At 36.2% G+C, this 16,094-nt stretch overlaps 1 protein-coding gene across 4 annotated transcripts; it reads left to right on the plus strand.

Annotated features, from left to right (window-relative positions):
- Window positions 1-1,649: 1,649 nt before the first annotated feature.
- def8 (differentially expressed in FDCP 8 homolog) lies at window positions 1,650-14,350 on the plus strand. 4 transcript variants are annotated; one of them, XR_014535486.1, is made up of 13 exons: window positions 1,650-1,838; window positions 2,600-2,719; window positions 4,176-4,273; window positions 5,430-5,579; window positions 5,685-5,826; window positions 6,342-6,506; window positions 8,833-8,960; window positions 9,117-9,230; window positions 9,320-9,400; window positions 10,060-10,200; window positions 10,950-11,059; window positions 11,814-12,960; window positions 13,182-14,350. XR_014535486.1 is itself a non-coding variant. In XM_083553071.1 (12 exons), exons 2-12 carry the CDS (start codon window positions 2,614-2,616, stop codon window positions 11,905-11,907), a joined length of 1,329 nt encoding a protein of 442 aa, XP_083409197.1. In that variant the 5' UTR covers window positions 1,650-1,838; window positions 2,600-2,613; the 3' UTR covers window positions 11,908-14,350. The 4 variants fall into 4 exon arrangements, 2 of the variants coding, with proteins under 2 accessions (XP_083409197.1, XP_083409198.1); XM_083553071.1 differs by having other exon boundaries at window positions 11,814-14,350; XR_014535487.1 differs by lacking the exons at window positions 1,650-1,838; window positions 2,600-2,719 and adding an exon at window positions 3,099-3,270.
- The last annotated feature ends 1,744 nt before the right edge of the window (window positions 14,351-16,094 follow it).

A 16,094-nucleotide genomic window follows, 5' to 3' on the forward strand; every position in this document is an offset into this window, starting at 1 on the left:
CAAGCAGCGATAAGTAGGGTTCAAGAAACTGAGGTACCGAAGGTCATAAGAAAAAAAAAGACATCAGGAACATCCCCACACCGAGTTTTTTGTAATATGGTAACGTTGTCTAACAGGAGCTCACAGATAATTGGCAGATGGCGGCCTTGTTTTTTAAGATACGCAAAAATACTCATAAAACCCTATGGCACATTTAACAGAAACACTAAGCGCCAAGTATCAAGTCGATCGGATGAACGGTTGCGTAGTTATAGCTATTTATAAATTTTTTCCTTGTTTAGCGCCACCAAGTGGCAAAGCTGTGCATTTTTTTATTTATATGAAAATTATGTGTGTGAAAAATCGTGCAATATACAAATATTTATACACTTGAAAAACACGACACCCCTATTGACTGATGTTCAAAATTCTAGGACCATGGGTCGAAGATGCCTACAGAGTTTCGTTTTGATCGGCCTCTATTAACCTTGTCTAACAGGTGGCCAAATGTCATTGGTAGATGGTGACCATGTTTTTTGAGTTACGCAATTGTCTACATAAACCCTTATGGCAGATTGGACAGAGACTTTACATGCAAAGTTTCAGGTCAATCGGACGAACGGTTGCATAGTTATAGCCATTTCCCCCCCTTGTTTAGCGCCACCAAGTGGCAAAGCTATGCATTTTTTTTCTTTTACCAAAGATTGAGCATACAGACATATTTTTGTGAGTATCTCATTCCGTTCATAAGTTATAGCCATTTTCGTAAAAGTGGGCCGACTACTTCGAACGTTTGGCAAGCCTTTGCGATGGTGAGTTGAAAGTTACATTTTTTTTTATCATTATTAACAATTCCTGTCTAGTGAACATTGCTACACTGGTTTCGATCCAATGGCATGAAAAACCTATGACTAGTTCGCAAAGTTTTTTTTAAATAACTAATTAATAATTTTCTTTGTTTTTTACCCATTAATATTATTTATAATTAATAATTAATAATAATAATAAGACAGACGCCAGGGGGCGCTAACTACAACCCTCACCTCACATACAATACACTACACACAATAATAAAGGCACATAGTGTTGCCAGGTGTTTGTTTATCCTGCATCTTTACATTTTTGCCCCTTTATCAAAAGTGTGAAAATTAAAAGGGTTTTCTGCATATTAAAGCAGGAGTTTTTTTTTTTACTGAACTTCTAAATAGGTGGCACCTATGAGTCATAAATATATAAATTCTGTCAAATCAGTTAATCTTTTATTTGGGTGTGTCAGTGTTTGTAATAACACAATAATATTTAGGATTTAAATGATTTTTAAAATACCTTTAAGGCACCAGTTGAATGGTTTGTGTGATTGATGAGTCTGGGTGTGATTTGTATGTGATTTGACTCTGAATGCTGTTGTACTTCCCTTTTACAGCAGGAAGTGTGTGTGTGCATGTTTAAGGAAAGGTGACTGATTTACACAAAGACAAAAAGGACTTGCCACACACCCTGCCAAATGAAGAAAGTATTCTTTATTTGCATTCTAGTTTGTTGCATAGAATCAAAAGGAGTATGCATGTATCTAGAACAACATAAGAGACTAGATGTTTCCACACGTTATATACACTCTATACATGCACAAATAATCCAGTTGGACTGTAATAGTCTCTGGGCCCTGCTATGTATCTTTCAAACGGATTTGGCAACCCTGACTCAGCGTGTATTGACAGGGATGATGTTTTTGGACTCAGGACGAAGCCGGAGCTGTCATCTCGATACACACATTGAAGTGAAACACTGATTGTTTTCTCTCGTTGTTTCCAAGATGAATAATATCTGTAAATTAAATGCTCGTCTATAATCAATATGAGGTAAGATCTGGAGCACGTATGCATTGGTGTCTGCTAATTAGCCCCTGGCGCTAGCTAGCAAGCTGTATAGCTAACACTGCAAAAAAAAACATTTTAATATATATAATATTTATGGAGAAAGATTTGATAAACTGCAAATGATGTTATCGGATTATGATCTAGATCAGATTTGGCGCGATCTCAGATTACTGTGTACAAGATAATGATTTATCACACGTGTGGTAAAAAAAAAAAAAAAAAGACTGGAAATTGTTGTTATTATAATATAAATGTTCTGTTTGGCCAAATCTGTCGAAATCGAAAGGCGAAAACCTGTAGATATGTGAAATCGCGTCGCTTTAACTCGTTTTATTGTGTATTTATTGAACATTGATCCGATTCTAACGTCCTTAGGGAAAGAGTCGACACCGAGTTGACACCGAGCCGACACCGAGTCGATACATTTGAGGCGTGAAACTGACATACATTTATAGCAGACTGATGCTGATACTCTTATGCTAAAACATCTTCAGTAAGAACTTTATCTTCCTAATGAAGATGTAACACCTAATACGATATTTCGTGAATCAGACACCAGTCTATCACAAGGCATCATCACACACACACACACACACACACACACACACACACACACACACACACACACACACAGTACAATATCAGAATTGAAATCTACTTGTTTCAGTTCTCATATTTGAGTATGAGTTAAATACAATTATTGTGTGTGTGTGTGTTTGGATGATGTGTGTGTATAAAAGCAGGTTTAAGCAGCGATATGGAATACGATGAGAGACTCGCACGCTTTCGCCAAGGTCACGTCAACCCGTTCGACAGGACTGAAAGTGATGGCACCTCAGACAGGAAGGATCCCCCAAAACAGGGTGAGTCTTCAGATAGGTGACTCACAAGGTCAACGGACAAAGGCACAGCGCGTTGGAGACCATAATTCAATTCTGACTGCTGTTCACCTTGCACCATGAGTCAGATCTGATTAATCACAGATAAGTGCACACTTACTTTTCTGGTCCCGCCCCTAATTTTTAACAAAGCCCCACCCAAAGGTATGTCCAAATACTTTTGGCCATATAATATATTCCCCAGCCCATTGTTATGTACAAGCTATCTCGTAGAAATCTGTCTGTGTTGTAGTTACCAAATCTGTTATACATATGACTGTTAAAGTAGTGAAGCGGATTATGAGTGTATGGGAGTCTGTAAGATGTGAGAGAAGGATATTGCAATGAAACAGGAACAGTGTGATAAAAAACAGGAAGAGCAGTGCTTCCCTCAGCTGTTTCTTTCGCCTGGTTAGACATGTGGCTTATATAAAGACCGTTCCAGACGATTAAATTAACTAGAGCTGCTAAATTAACTGGATTTACTGCGGTACTGTCGAGATCTACAACCATGCTGTGCTGCGACGTCTACGCAGGTACTAATTCACCTCTGACTAATAAACGATACATTTTTGTAGCTGTATAGAAAGGCATAGCAAATCAAATTCAGTGCTTTTAACCTGATTTTGTATTTTCAGTAACCGCTACAGATGCGGAGGGACTGAGATCAGAATATTTGTCATGACCATTGTATTATTTTGTCATATTCATCCACATTTTTCTCACAACTTATTGTTCATGATATTTTCATTTATGGATTAGCAAATGGCCAGACTTTTCGGCTTCTTTTTTTTTTAATGCATAAAATTAGTTTTATTCTTCCTGTACTACAGCCATTTACTATTTCTGAAAGAAAATGATGCCATACTTTCTTTATCCAGTAATAGTCAGATATAGTATGCCTATTTAAATAAAAAACTTCTAGTTCCTCTTCTGTTCTTATGTTATAGAAGTCCACTTATAAACCAGTCATTCTGTCACCAGCATCTGTTGAATTGTATTTAAAAAATTAAATTAAAAAAACTTTCACATCTGTCCTGAAGACATTTATGTGGAGGAAAACATACAGAGCAGTGACACTGAAGACTTCTATTAATGAGATGTTACTACAGGAACTATGTTGGAATGAATGCTATAGTATAAATCTATGCATTAAAACATTTACACATTTAGACGATTTTATAGCCCTGTTAGTTTTTAGCACACGTCCACGTCTTTTTTTGAGTTATCGCTCTCATTCCTGCTGCTGCTGCCGAGCTTAATCATTAAATCACGTCATTGTCACATGCTCCGGGTTTGTGCTTGAGATTTATGTAAGAGGCTGTGTTGATTAAGATACGGAGAGCTCTGCTGCAATAGCCATTGATTCCTGCAGCTGAAGAATGAACACAGGATTAGTCAGCGTTAGTCCAGGATTTAATCTAACATTTTTCTCCTACAGAGGTGAGACCGGAGCTCTTCTTCACAGAGACCAAACACCAAATCTCTGACCGGACCATGGACCTGGGGCTGGCCGAGGACCATTTCTCACGACCTGTGGTGAAGTTCTTTTTATTTTAATCATCATGTTGCTTGCATGCTTGCAGTATTGTCCTGAATTAGATCTTATGACCTCATGTTCTGCTTTCATGCATTTTTTTTTGTACATGTGATTTTCTTGGTTTGTGTCATAGTTCATTTAGCTGGTTTAAAGCTTAAAGCTTGTTTTTGTGTTTTATAGATTTACTTCTTAATTATCAATATGATATATATATATATATATATATATATATATATATATATATATATATATATATATATATAGATATATAGATAAGTAAGTAATAGTTAGTTGGTAGTAGTTAGTATCTACTGTAACGGCCTGAGCAATGTGATTTGGCCAAATATGACTCTTATAGTGTTGATCGCATAATGCAATTTTTTTAGGCACAATGTGACACAAATGCAATATAAAACACAAAAGCTTTTTCATGATAGAGAGAAGGACTGGATTCATCTAAAATTCTAGTCATTTGTTGCCTCTCAGTGTCCTAAATTCACTTCAGCGCAATTAAATTCAGAAAAACTTCCTGAGATGGTATGAGAAAGAAACCTAGTGAGGAACCAGACTCAAACCCATCCTCATCTGGGTCACACCAAATTTCCATTCATTACAGTTCCATTATTGTTGAGGGTATCAATTGGTCACTGAAAGCCAAACTGTTCATGGCAATTGTAGACCTAAACCATGTCTGGAGAATTTACTAGAGACTAATGTTTAATGTGCATTTAAAATCTGGATAACGTGTACATGCATCAGCAAGTTTTCTGTTAGAAGATGTTATATTTAATTTATGGAAGGAGTCTTTATATAGGAACAAAAGTAATAACTGGAAGTCTGTTTTTTTGTTCCACACTATTAAATGTAACTTAAAATAGATACAGAAAAAATACTATATGTTTTCTTTTATGCATTATTGCAATAGTAACAGAAATAAACCTCTGTGGTGTTATTGATTGAATGTGGTAACAGTAATTATACTTATAATTATTTTCCCATAACTCCATCCGTGTAGTGTGATATTGCGTCCTGATTTCTCTCTAGCATTTAGAAACTAGTGATTATAGGTTCAGGTCTCAGTAGATTTGATGTCTCAATGTTGATTTAAACCAATGAGCCGTTCACAAAACCCTTCATATTTCTATTACTACTCAGGGTTCCTTTGTAGCGTCAGACATCGAGCAGCTGGAGCAGACTATAGAGGAGTATAAAAAACAGATCTTAGAGCTGCCGGAACATTCTGAGAGACAGAAGGACACCGTTGCCAAACTCATCCACCTGCGCCTCAAACTCCAGGAACTGAAGGTGTGTTTCAGCATGGTTTTAAATGGTCTAATACGGTATTATTTATTCATCATAGTAAAAATTATTGCTATTAAAATTATTATGACATGTCGTGTCATGTGATAGGACCCGGAGGAGGATGAACCAAATCTGCGTGTTTTGTTGGAGCATCGCTTTTCTAAGGAGAAGAGCAAGAGCGTCAAACAGACGTGTGACAAGTGCAGCACCATCATCTGGGGTCTTATTCAGACCTGGTACACATGCACAGGTCTCAGAGTTTCCAGATCTTTTTATAGTCTATATTTAAGATGTATTTGATACATTCTCAGTGTATAACGAAGTACTGGATGATCTGGTGGGTTTTTTCCAGATGTTTACATGACGCGATCCCGAGATCCCGCGTTATCTACATGATATATATATGATCTACTTGAGTGATCTAGATCTTTCCTCATATTTATTTATACATACATGCATACATTATATAACCAATAGTATGTTTACCCCCTATTTAATTTCCCTTTTAACCCTTTGTATAACAGCTGCATAAAATCACATATTATAAATTCACTGCTTTTTTTGTCTTAAATGACTGAAAAGAACGATATAGCCTCTTTATACGTTATAGAATCCTGAAGAGCCTCCGAGCAGCGGTTGCTAGGCTTCAGAACCATTCAGTTGCATGTTTTTTCCCTTTTTTCATATTACCACCTTTATTCAGGAGGCAGTCTCTTTAATTGAACTTTTATTATCCATGTTTGAAATAACTTCTTGCATTCACAGGTTGTTACTACCGTTGCCATAGTAAGTGCATGAATCTCATCACAAAGCCGTGCGTGAGGTCGAAAGTGAGCCACCAGTCGGAGTACGAACTGAACATCTGCCCAGAGATCGGCCTGGACAAACAGGATTACAGATGTGCCGAGTGCCGAGCCCAGATCTCTCTTAGTAAGTGTTCATAGGAATCACATAATCATGAGATTTTCTTAAATATAGTCATCTGGAAGAAACTCATATATATATATATATATATATATATATAAATATATATATATATATATATATATATATATATATATATATATATATATATATATATATACAGTGAGGAAAATAAGTATTTGAACACCCTGCTATTTTGCAAGTTCTCCCACTTAGAAATCATGGAGGGGTCTGAAATTGTCATCGTAGGTGCATGTCCACTGTGAGAGACATAATCTAAAAAAAAAAATCCACAAATCACAATGTATGATTTTTTAACTATTTATTTGTATGATGCAGCTGCAAATAAGTATTTGAACACCTGAGAAAGTCAATGTTAATATTTGGTACAGGAGCCTTTGTTTGCAATTACAGAGGTCAAATGTTCCCTGTAGTTTTTCACCAGGTTTGCACACACTGCAGGAGGGATTTTGGCCCACTCCTCCACACAGATCTTCTCTAGATCAGTCAGGTTTCTGGCCTGTCGTTGAGAAACATGGAGTTTGAGCTCCCTCCAAAGATTCTCTATTGGGTTTAGGTCTGGAGACTGGACACCAGAACCTTGAAATGCTTCTTACAGAGCCACTCCTTGGTTATCCTAGCTGTGTGCTTCAGGTCATTGTCATGTTGGAAGACCCATCCTCGACCCATCTTCAATGCTCTAACTGAGGGAAGTAGGTTGTTCCCCAAAATCTCGCAATACATGGCCCTGGTCATCCTCTCCTTAATACAGTGCAGTCGCCCTGTCCCATGTGCAGAAAAACACCCCCAAAGCATGATGCTACCACCCCCATGCTTCACACTAGGGATGGTGTTCTTGGGATGGTACTCATCATTCTTCTTCCTCCAAACACATTTAGTGGAATTATGACCCAAAAGTTCTATTTTGGTCTCATTTGACCACATGACTTTCTCCCATGACTCCTCTGGATCATCCAAATGTTCATTGGCAAACGTAAGATGTGCCTGGACATGTGCTGGTTTAAGCAGGGGAACCTTCAGTGCCATGCATGATTTCAAACCATGACGTCTTAGTGTATTACCAACAGTAACCTTGGAAACGGTGGTCCCAGCTCTTTTCAGGTCATTGACCAGCTCCTCCCGTGTAGTTCTGGGCTGATTCCTCACCTTCCTTAGGATCATTGAGACCCCACGAGGTGAGATCTTGCATGGAGCCCCAGTCCGAGGGAGATTGACAGTCATTTTAGCAGAAGACAGTTTAGCTTCTTCCATTTTCTAATGATTGCTCCAACAGTGGACCTTTTTTCACCAAGCTGCTTGGCAATTTCCCCGTAGCCCTTTCCAGCCTTGTGGAGCTGTACAATTTTGTCTCTAGTGTCTTTGGACAGCTCTTTGGTCTTGGCCATGTTAGTAGTTGAATTCAGCTGTATCATACAAATAAATAGTTTAAAAATCATACATTGTGATTTCTGGATTTTTTTTTTTAGATTATGTCTCTCACAGTAGACATGCACCTACGATGACAATTTCAGACCCCTCCATGATTTCTAAGTGGGAGAACTTGCAAAATAGCAGGGTGTTCAAATACTTATTTTCCTCACTGTATATATATATATATATATATATATATATATATATATATATATATATATATATATATATATATATATATATATATATATATATATATATTGCCAAAAGTATTGGTTCACCTGCTCATAAGTATGGTTCCACATTTAGTCTCAATTTGCTATTGTAATTCCCTCCACTCTTCACACACTATATTTCCTAAAATATGAGGTCACCTGACCTTTCCTGTGTGTGTGTATAGAAATAAATATTTATATACACACACTATATTTCCCAAAGTATTGGTTTACCTGACCTTTCCTGTGTGTGTATATGAATATATATACACACACACACACACACACACACACACACACACACACACACACACACACACACACACACACACACACACTATATTGGGTCACCTGACCTTTTCTGCTATATGTGGTTCTTTTCCAAACTGTTACCACAAAGCTGAAGCACACTACAAAATCTAGTGGAACATCTTCTCAGGAGAGTGGAGGGAATTATAGGAGCAAATTGGGACTAAATGTGGAATGCAATGCTCAGAAATCACATACCATACTTATGGCCAGGTGACCCAATACTTTTGCCAATGTAGTGTGCGTATGTATATTTCGATCTTTCAATGACAATAGCGATACAATAAAAATGTACAAATATTTAAAACAATAATAATATATATTTTAGTTTGTGAGGGTATTACCAACTGAATTTTGTGGTGTGTTTTATCCTGTAGGAGGCGTCCCGAGCGAGGCGAGGCAGTGTGATTATACGGGTCAGTATTACTGCAGCAGCTGCCACTGGAACGACACCGCCATCATTCCTGCCCGAGTTATTCACAACTGGGAGTTTGAGCCCAAAAAGGTGACATTCTCTAAAACAGTTTTACTTTGGATCAGGACGATCTGCGCATGAAACTCCTTCATGCGATCCTCATATACCACAGCAATTTGGCGTGTGTTATATGTGGCGTGTGTGCTTGACTGTGCTTAAAAACAAGCCTCGCTTTGCTGTGTGTAGGTGTGCCGCTCATCCATGCGATATCTGACTCTTATGATCTCCCGACCTGTCTTGAAACTAAAGGAGATAAACCCGCTGCTTTTTAACTTTGTAGAAGAACTGGTAGAAATCAGGGTGAGATTTCTGCTGTTATTTTGTTTTATTTATTTTGTATTCATTACTGGAGATCTGTTTCGGACTTGATGTTCTCTCTCCATTTACAGAAGCTGCGTCAGGATATATTACTCATGAAGCCCTACTTCATCACCTGTAAAGAGGCCATGGAAGCCAGGCTGCTGCTGCAGGTACGACTTGACTGCAGTCAGTGCTGCAGATCTAAGACTAAGATGATAATCAGCAGTTGACACCTGAAAGCAAGGTAAAAAAATGTTCAGCCACATTCATACTGATCGAGTACGTTTCTCGGCATGTTCCTCTTTCAGGTGTCGACTCGTTCACTGTTTTATTCCATAAACCATGAGTCAGGAGAAATTAGGAAAATGGCTTTTAGAAAATTGCAAGCAGTGTAAGCCCTACTCTGGCTTGTGGTTGAAACTGGAGGCTGAAAGCATAGTTTTCCAGAAAGTGTTGTCCATGTAAAGAAACGTTCTTTATTTGCCCATTGTTCATTCTTTTGTATTGTATCGTTAAAAACTAAATCGTAAATTGCATCGTTTTTTTTTTTTTTTTTTATACTTACTTTATTTTACTATATATATATATATATATATATATATATATATATATATATATATATATATATATATATATATATATAATTTTTTTATTTGTATTTTTTTTATTTATTTTTTTTTTTTTTTCTTCTTCAAAAAACAGAATTTTCCTCCTGTATGACGTTCCTGAGAGCATGGAAAGCCATTTATAGGTGCTGAAAGGAAGTGAATGAAGGGGGTATACTTAGGCTTTCACTTTGTTCATAAAGGCTTTTTTTCTCCTGTTACAGCTTCAAGAGCGGCAGCACTTTGTGGAGAACGATGACATGTACAGTCTACAGGACCTGATCGACATCTTCAATGGTCGTCTCAGCTGTTCTCTAACTGAGATACACACCACCTTCGCCAAGCACATTAAACTGGACTGTGAGGTGAGATTGTGTGAATTTGTCTCGCTTACTAATCCGAAATAATGGCATTAATGTACATCAAAATGGTTAATTGAAGGTCTTTCTAATTATGTTTATGACGTTCAAGCATTTACACACATCAAATATGAGGAAAGCACCACATTCTTCTTAAATATAATTTTTATCATAGATATCATATATACACACACACACACACACACACACACACACACACACACACACACACACACATACATATATATATATATATATAATTATTATATTTAAAAGATAAAAATTATATTTAAGATGTGGTATATATATATATATATATATATATATATATATATATATATATATATATATATATATATATATATATATATATATATGGTTGATTGCTGGAACTACTGGCTATCGAAAAAAAATCAGTAATGACAGTTTTTCCAGGGTGCTGAGAAGCTCTGCTGTGATTTTACAGTACGACAGCGACCTCTGGAGGCGAATCGCTAACACCACATGCTGTTTAAGCATTGAAATAACATTTTAATTGGAGTGTTGTTTGTATGTTCCAGTATCTATTTTATCGGTTATCAGCAAGTACGATCCAAATTGGTTATTGGTAAAATCGGGCGAACTCTATTTTACACGTTTTTCATTGAGCCATGGATGATATGATCATCAATTATTATCAATTATTAACTTATTAAGAAATCACAGATCAGCGCTCAAAGACGACCACATTAACAGAATGACACTCTTCCTTTCAGCGATGCCAAGCTAAAGGTTTCGTGTGTGAGCTCTGTAAGGAGGGGGATATTCTCTTCCCGTTCGACAGCCACACCTCAGTGTGCCACGACTGCTCTGCAGTTTTCCACAGGTCAGGCTCATTTACATGATCAGCCAAACAATAACATTCAAAAGTTTTTTGTTTTTTTTACCAGTGAGTCATTCTGAAAAAATTGTACATTCTTTCAGGCGGTCATTTCCCGCACACTACATTTAGCATACATCCTTATCCAGGGCAACTTACATTTATGTCATTTATACATCTGAGCAGTTGAGGGTTAAGGACCTTGTTTAATAATCCAGTAGTGGAAGCATGGTGGTGCTGGGATTTAAACTCACAACCCTGCATTCTGAAGATCAACAGCTTAAACACTAATGCACCGCTTTCCAGAAAGTAAACTTACATTTACAGCATTTGGCAGACACCTTTTGTTTAGAGTAACATATCATTGTAATTCAGGCTTAAACAAAAGTAAGCAATGGCAGCGTGGAGATGTTGGGTTTCGAACTTTGGACTTTCTGACATAACCATAAATGTCATACCATTACTACTGAGCTACCACTTTTTTCTTCTCGCTCTCTTGACGAAATTCTGTCTTCCAGCGATTCAAAAACTAGAGTTTTGACACTTGTAACTCCTTCCCTACATGCTACATAGTAAATTAATCAAGACTTTCTGACCAATTAGAATTGAGAATTAAGCAATTCTTGTATAAATCAGTCTAAAAACGTGTACGTTTATTTTAGTTCATTCACTTGGTTTATATCATCAAATTTGTACATTTTAGCCTACACACAAATATGTGTGTATAAATAATACACTTGTTTCTTCTGTCGCTCATCAGGGACTGTTACTATGACAACTCTACGACGTGCCCACGATGCGCCCGGATGACCGACCGGAAGCAGGAAGAGCTGGAGGAGCTGGCAGAGCTTTAGAGACGTGAAACACAGGGGGACGATGTGTTTTAACAGACTCTTTCACTGTGACAGCACTAGAGTCAGTGCTCAAACTTGGCATTGTGTGCATGCTTTTACGTTTACAGGATAATGCCACGTTCTTAGCACTCGTGGTCCCATATTGCTTCTCTGTTTCTCTTTCTTATCCTCGTGTTTTCTTCTTGTCCTGCTCACTTCTCTGTAACACTACGAGAAGACAGGAGAGGCACAATGAGAGTGTGATACGGGGGAACCGGTGTTTCATTGCCCCATACTGCATTCGCAACGAGCCCTGCGAAAACCAGGGACCGGAAACAGAACACTGCTATTAAGTGTTTAAAGATTTTAACAGGTTTAATGCTTAAAACTCCCCCATAATCGAGCCTTGTTGATGAGATCTTACTGTTTTAAGGTGCATTCACATTTTTTTTTTTAGGTTTGACGTTCAGGTTGTTTGTAGAGAATTTTAGTTGTGTACTAGTAACCATCCAAAAAATATAGTCTTATTTTTAGTTACATATAAGGACCATTATTATTTATTTTTATTTCGAACACTGTATTTCATTAGCAGGTGTTTTTTCCTTTTTTTTTTTTATTTATTTATTTTTTTTATTGAATATTCGATTTTCTGATTCGTTGAGCGAATATGTTCTCCTATGCTAATTTAGGTTTCCTGCCCCACAACTTGCAAGCTGATTGGTCAGAAGGCACCAAAGCACTTTTACTTTGCTCTTCATCTTTACATAAAATGTTGCATGGGCACATGGTTCTCTCTTTTCATGCTTGTTTCCCTGAGCATAAAAAAAAATTTGTGAAAGCACCTCTATATGTAAAAGTCGTTACTACAGTATAATACATTTTTGTATTTATCTTTGCATTGTAGTGTCAAAGTCCGGGGCAGTGTGTAATGTGCAAGCAAATTGCCAAAATGGAACATTGACCTTTTCCATGCAGCCTATTTAAAGATGAAATTAAACAATAGTCTGCCAATGAAACTGAAGGAAAAGAAGTACAGGAGGAGTAAAGCTCTGTACACAAGCATACTCGTAAACAGTATGCTATCATTTTGAGGCGCATTAGAATGTAATGTTTAAATGCACTCTTTATTATTTGTTCTAAAATAATATACAATTATGCTGTGCTACCTTTCAGCATGCCACTTGTTTGTTAGATGTTTTTTGTTTTCGTGCTGTGACATGACCGACGTCGTGGTGTCCAGTGTTGTGACGCTATTCTCGTCCGTGCGTGACGCTTACGAAGAACACGAGTAAAAGGAATAACTCTACGCTGTCTGGAATCGCATTTACTGAAGTTTTACAACATTCAACAATCATTCTGAAAGAAATCTCAGTGATGTTCGTAAGCTGAGGTCAACCATGATACAGCAACCCTGGAGCACTGAGGGTTAAGGGTTTTGCTCAGAGGCCCCAAGAGCAGCAGTTTGGTGTTACCAGGGCTTGAAATCATGACCTTCTGATCAGTAACCTAGAGCCTTAAGCACTAAGCTTCAACCTCCCCGTTGATAATTGTAGATAGAAAAGAAAACAAGAAAGATATGAGGAGGGAGGGACTTATCAGCACCTCGCAAGAAATTCCGGACACATTTATTATTTTTCCACATTTTCCCTCAAAAACAAAAATTATTTTTTTGTTTTGTTTGTTTTTTTACCTTTTGAAATACTTTTTGACGAATATAAGTTAAACACATTCAACCCTTTTTTAGGGCATTACTACGATTAAAAGCCTTTCAATACACAACAAAAAGAGGCGGCTTGGTGTTCTCGGTTATTCCGAATAAGGAAGGGATTTATTGACACGTGTGCTCCCACAAACAAATAATGGCTCTCAGAAGGTTCCAGATAGAACAAAATTCTAGATATTTATACGATATGTACCTTGTATGTATAACGGTACAAAACATATACACCATGTAAATGTAGATAAAAAGTGTTTAAGGATATGCTGTGAACAATTATATACAGTTATACAGAAATAATGTCTTTTTCTGTATATAATGATACAGAATATACAGGTTAGAGTGGAAGTGTACAATAATAGTAGTAGGAGAATAAATATACATGCTAATTCATGATGATCATTTTGACTGAACTGTTTACATGTATATTGAATATTATTGTTTGGAAATAATCAAATCAGTTATGTCTGTTTTTCTCGATTTTAACTAGAAAAGGTCATGTAAGGTATTTTATAGCAAAATTGTTTAAAAACAAGGTTTATGTTTATTAATTCATTTTAATAAAAGTTGGTAAAGTGTTTAAAATCGGAGTTATAAAAACACATCATGCCTTGAATAAATAAATGGGATTTGGACACGTGACCAAACAGGCGAACAAAATGGCTGCTTTTTTTTTTCCCTTTCTTTCTTTTTTTGTATACTGAAAACATTGAACATTCATAGCATAATAAAACATTACAAACACAATATTGACTTTTTTGAATGAAAGAAAAAATAAGGAAACCATAAATAAATTGTAGAAATTAGATAACAGGAGGGGTATACATATAATAACAATTTAAAAAAAAAGTAATTTAGATCTTTGTGTATATCCAAAGTTCTGGTTGCTTTCCGACTTGAAAGTCTTAGTAAAAGTTATAAATAAACAGAAAATGTAAACACAAAAGGTTGTGCACAGCAACAGCAGCAGTCAATTAGATGAACAATTTCTGTTTATTTACAAGTACACTCCTGTATACAGTTCTCTTTTGCACATTGTACTGTATAACATACAGTAGGTTTACTGGTGGTGCTGTTTTCTGTGTATGTCCTACACTGTCTTCTATTGTCTGGAGCACTGTCTGGTTTTGTACACGATGAACTTTATGACAATTTACTTCAGTCTTTAGCTTTTTGTCTGTCTGTAGCTCTATGATGTTTTATGTATATATACAGTACAGACCAAAAGTTTGGACACACCTTCTCATTCAAAGAGTTTTCTTTATTTTCATGACTATGAAAATTGTAGATTCACACTGAAGGCATCAAAACTATGAATTAACACGTAGAATTATATATGGAATTATATACATAACAAAAAAGTGTGAAAAAACTGAAAAATGTCATATTGTAGGTTCTTCAAAGTAGCCACCTTTTGCTTTGATTACTGCTTTGCACACTCTTGGCATTCTCTTGATGAGCTTCAAGAGGTAGTCACCTGAAATGGTCTTCCAACAGTCTTGAAGGAGTTCCCCGAGAGATGCTTGGCACTTGTTGGCCCTTTTGCCTTCACTCTGTGGTCCAGCTCACCCCTAAACCATCTCGATTGGGTTCAGGTCCGGTGACTGTGGAGGCCAGGTCATCTGGCGCAGCACCCCATCACTCTCCTTCTTGGTCAAGTAGCTCTTGATGCCTTCAGTGTGACTCTACAATTTACATAGTCATGAAAATAAAGAAAACTCTTTGAATGAGAAGGTGTGTCCAAACTTTTGGTCTGTACTGTGTATATATATATATAAAAAGCTTAAAATTAATTATATATCTGAAGACCCCAAAAAATCTGCTTTTGTTCAAGAATTTTATATGAAGAAGAAAAAAACTATACTCTGAATGCAACAGTAGTCAAAGTTTACATTTTCTTTCTTATATTAAAAAATATTGCATTATATATATATATATATATATATATATATATATATATATATATATATATATATATATATATATATTTTTTTTTTTTTTTTTTTAATTATTAAAGTATTTGGAATTCCTTTTATCTTTTCATCATGTTTTATCCATTTCTATCCGGACAACAGCCACATTTGAATAGACATTACCTAATTCAGATTGTAATTTAATTAACTGATTGCGTTTGCTCAGGCTTTTTTTTTATAAATATAAATTATTTCCTCGACTATTTCTTTACACAATCTTATTTGCTTAGATAATTAACTTAAATTTGTGCGATATATTTAATCTTTGTTATCTATTGTCAGATTACACGTTTATCACTATTAACGCGTTCATTCGATTCTAAAGGACCTCAGGTGTCTATTTATCCGCCTGAACAAAATACATATTTATGGGCAATAAAAAATACAATTCTCTTTTGTATTTAATTCACTATACGACCGTGTTATTAACCTGTAACATGTGCTTTATTTGATATGATTAAAACGGTTTTTATTTGTATTAATTTTTTTTGCAGTGTAATTGTGAAAAGCGGTATGTT

The sequence above is a fragment of the Silurus aristotelis genome, assembly GCF_946808225.1.
Source record: "Silurus aristotelis genome assembly, chromosome: 10".
In the NCBI taxonomy this organism is placed as follows: domain Eukaryota; kingdom Metazoa; phylum Chordata; class Actinopteri; order Siluriformes; family Siluridae; genus Silurus; species Silurus aristotelis.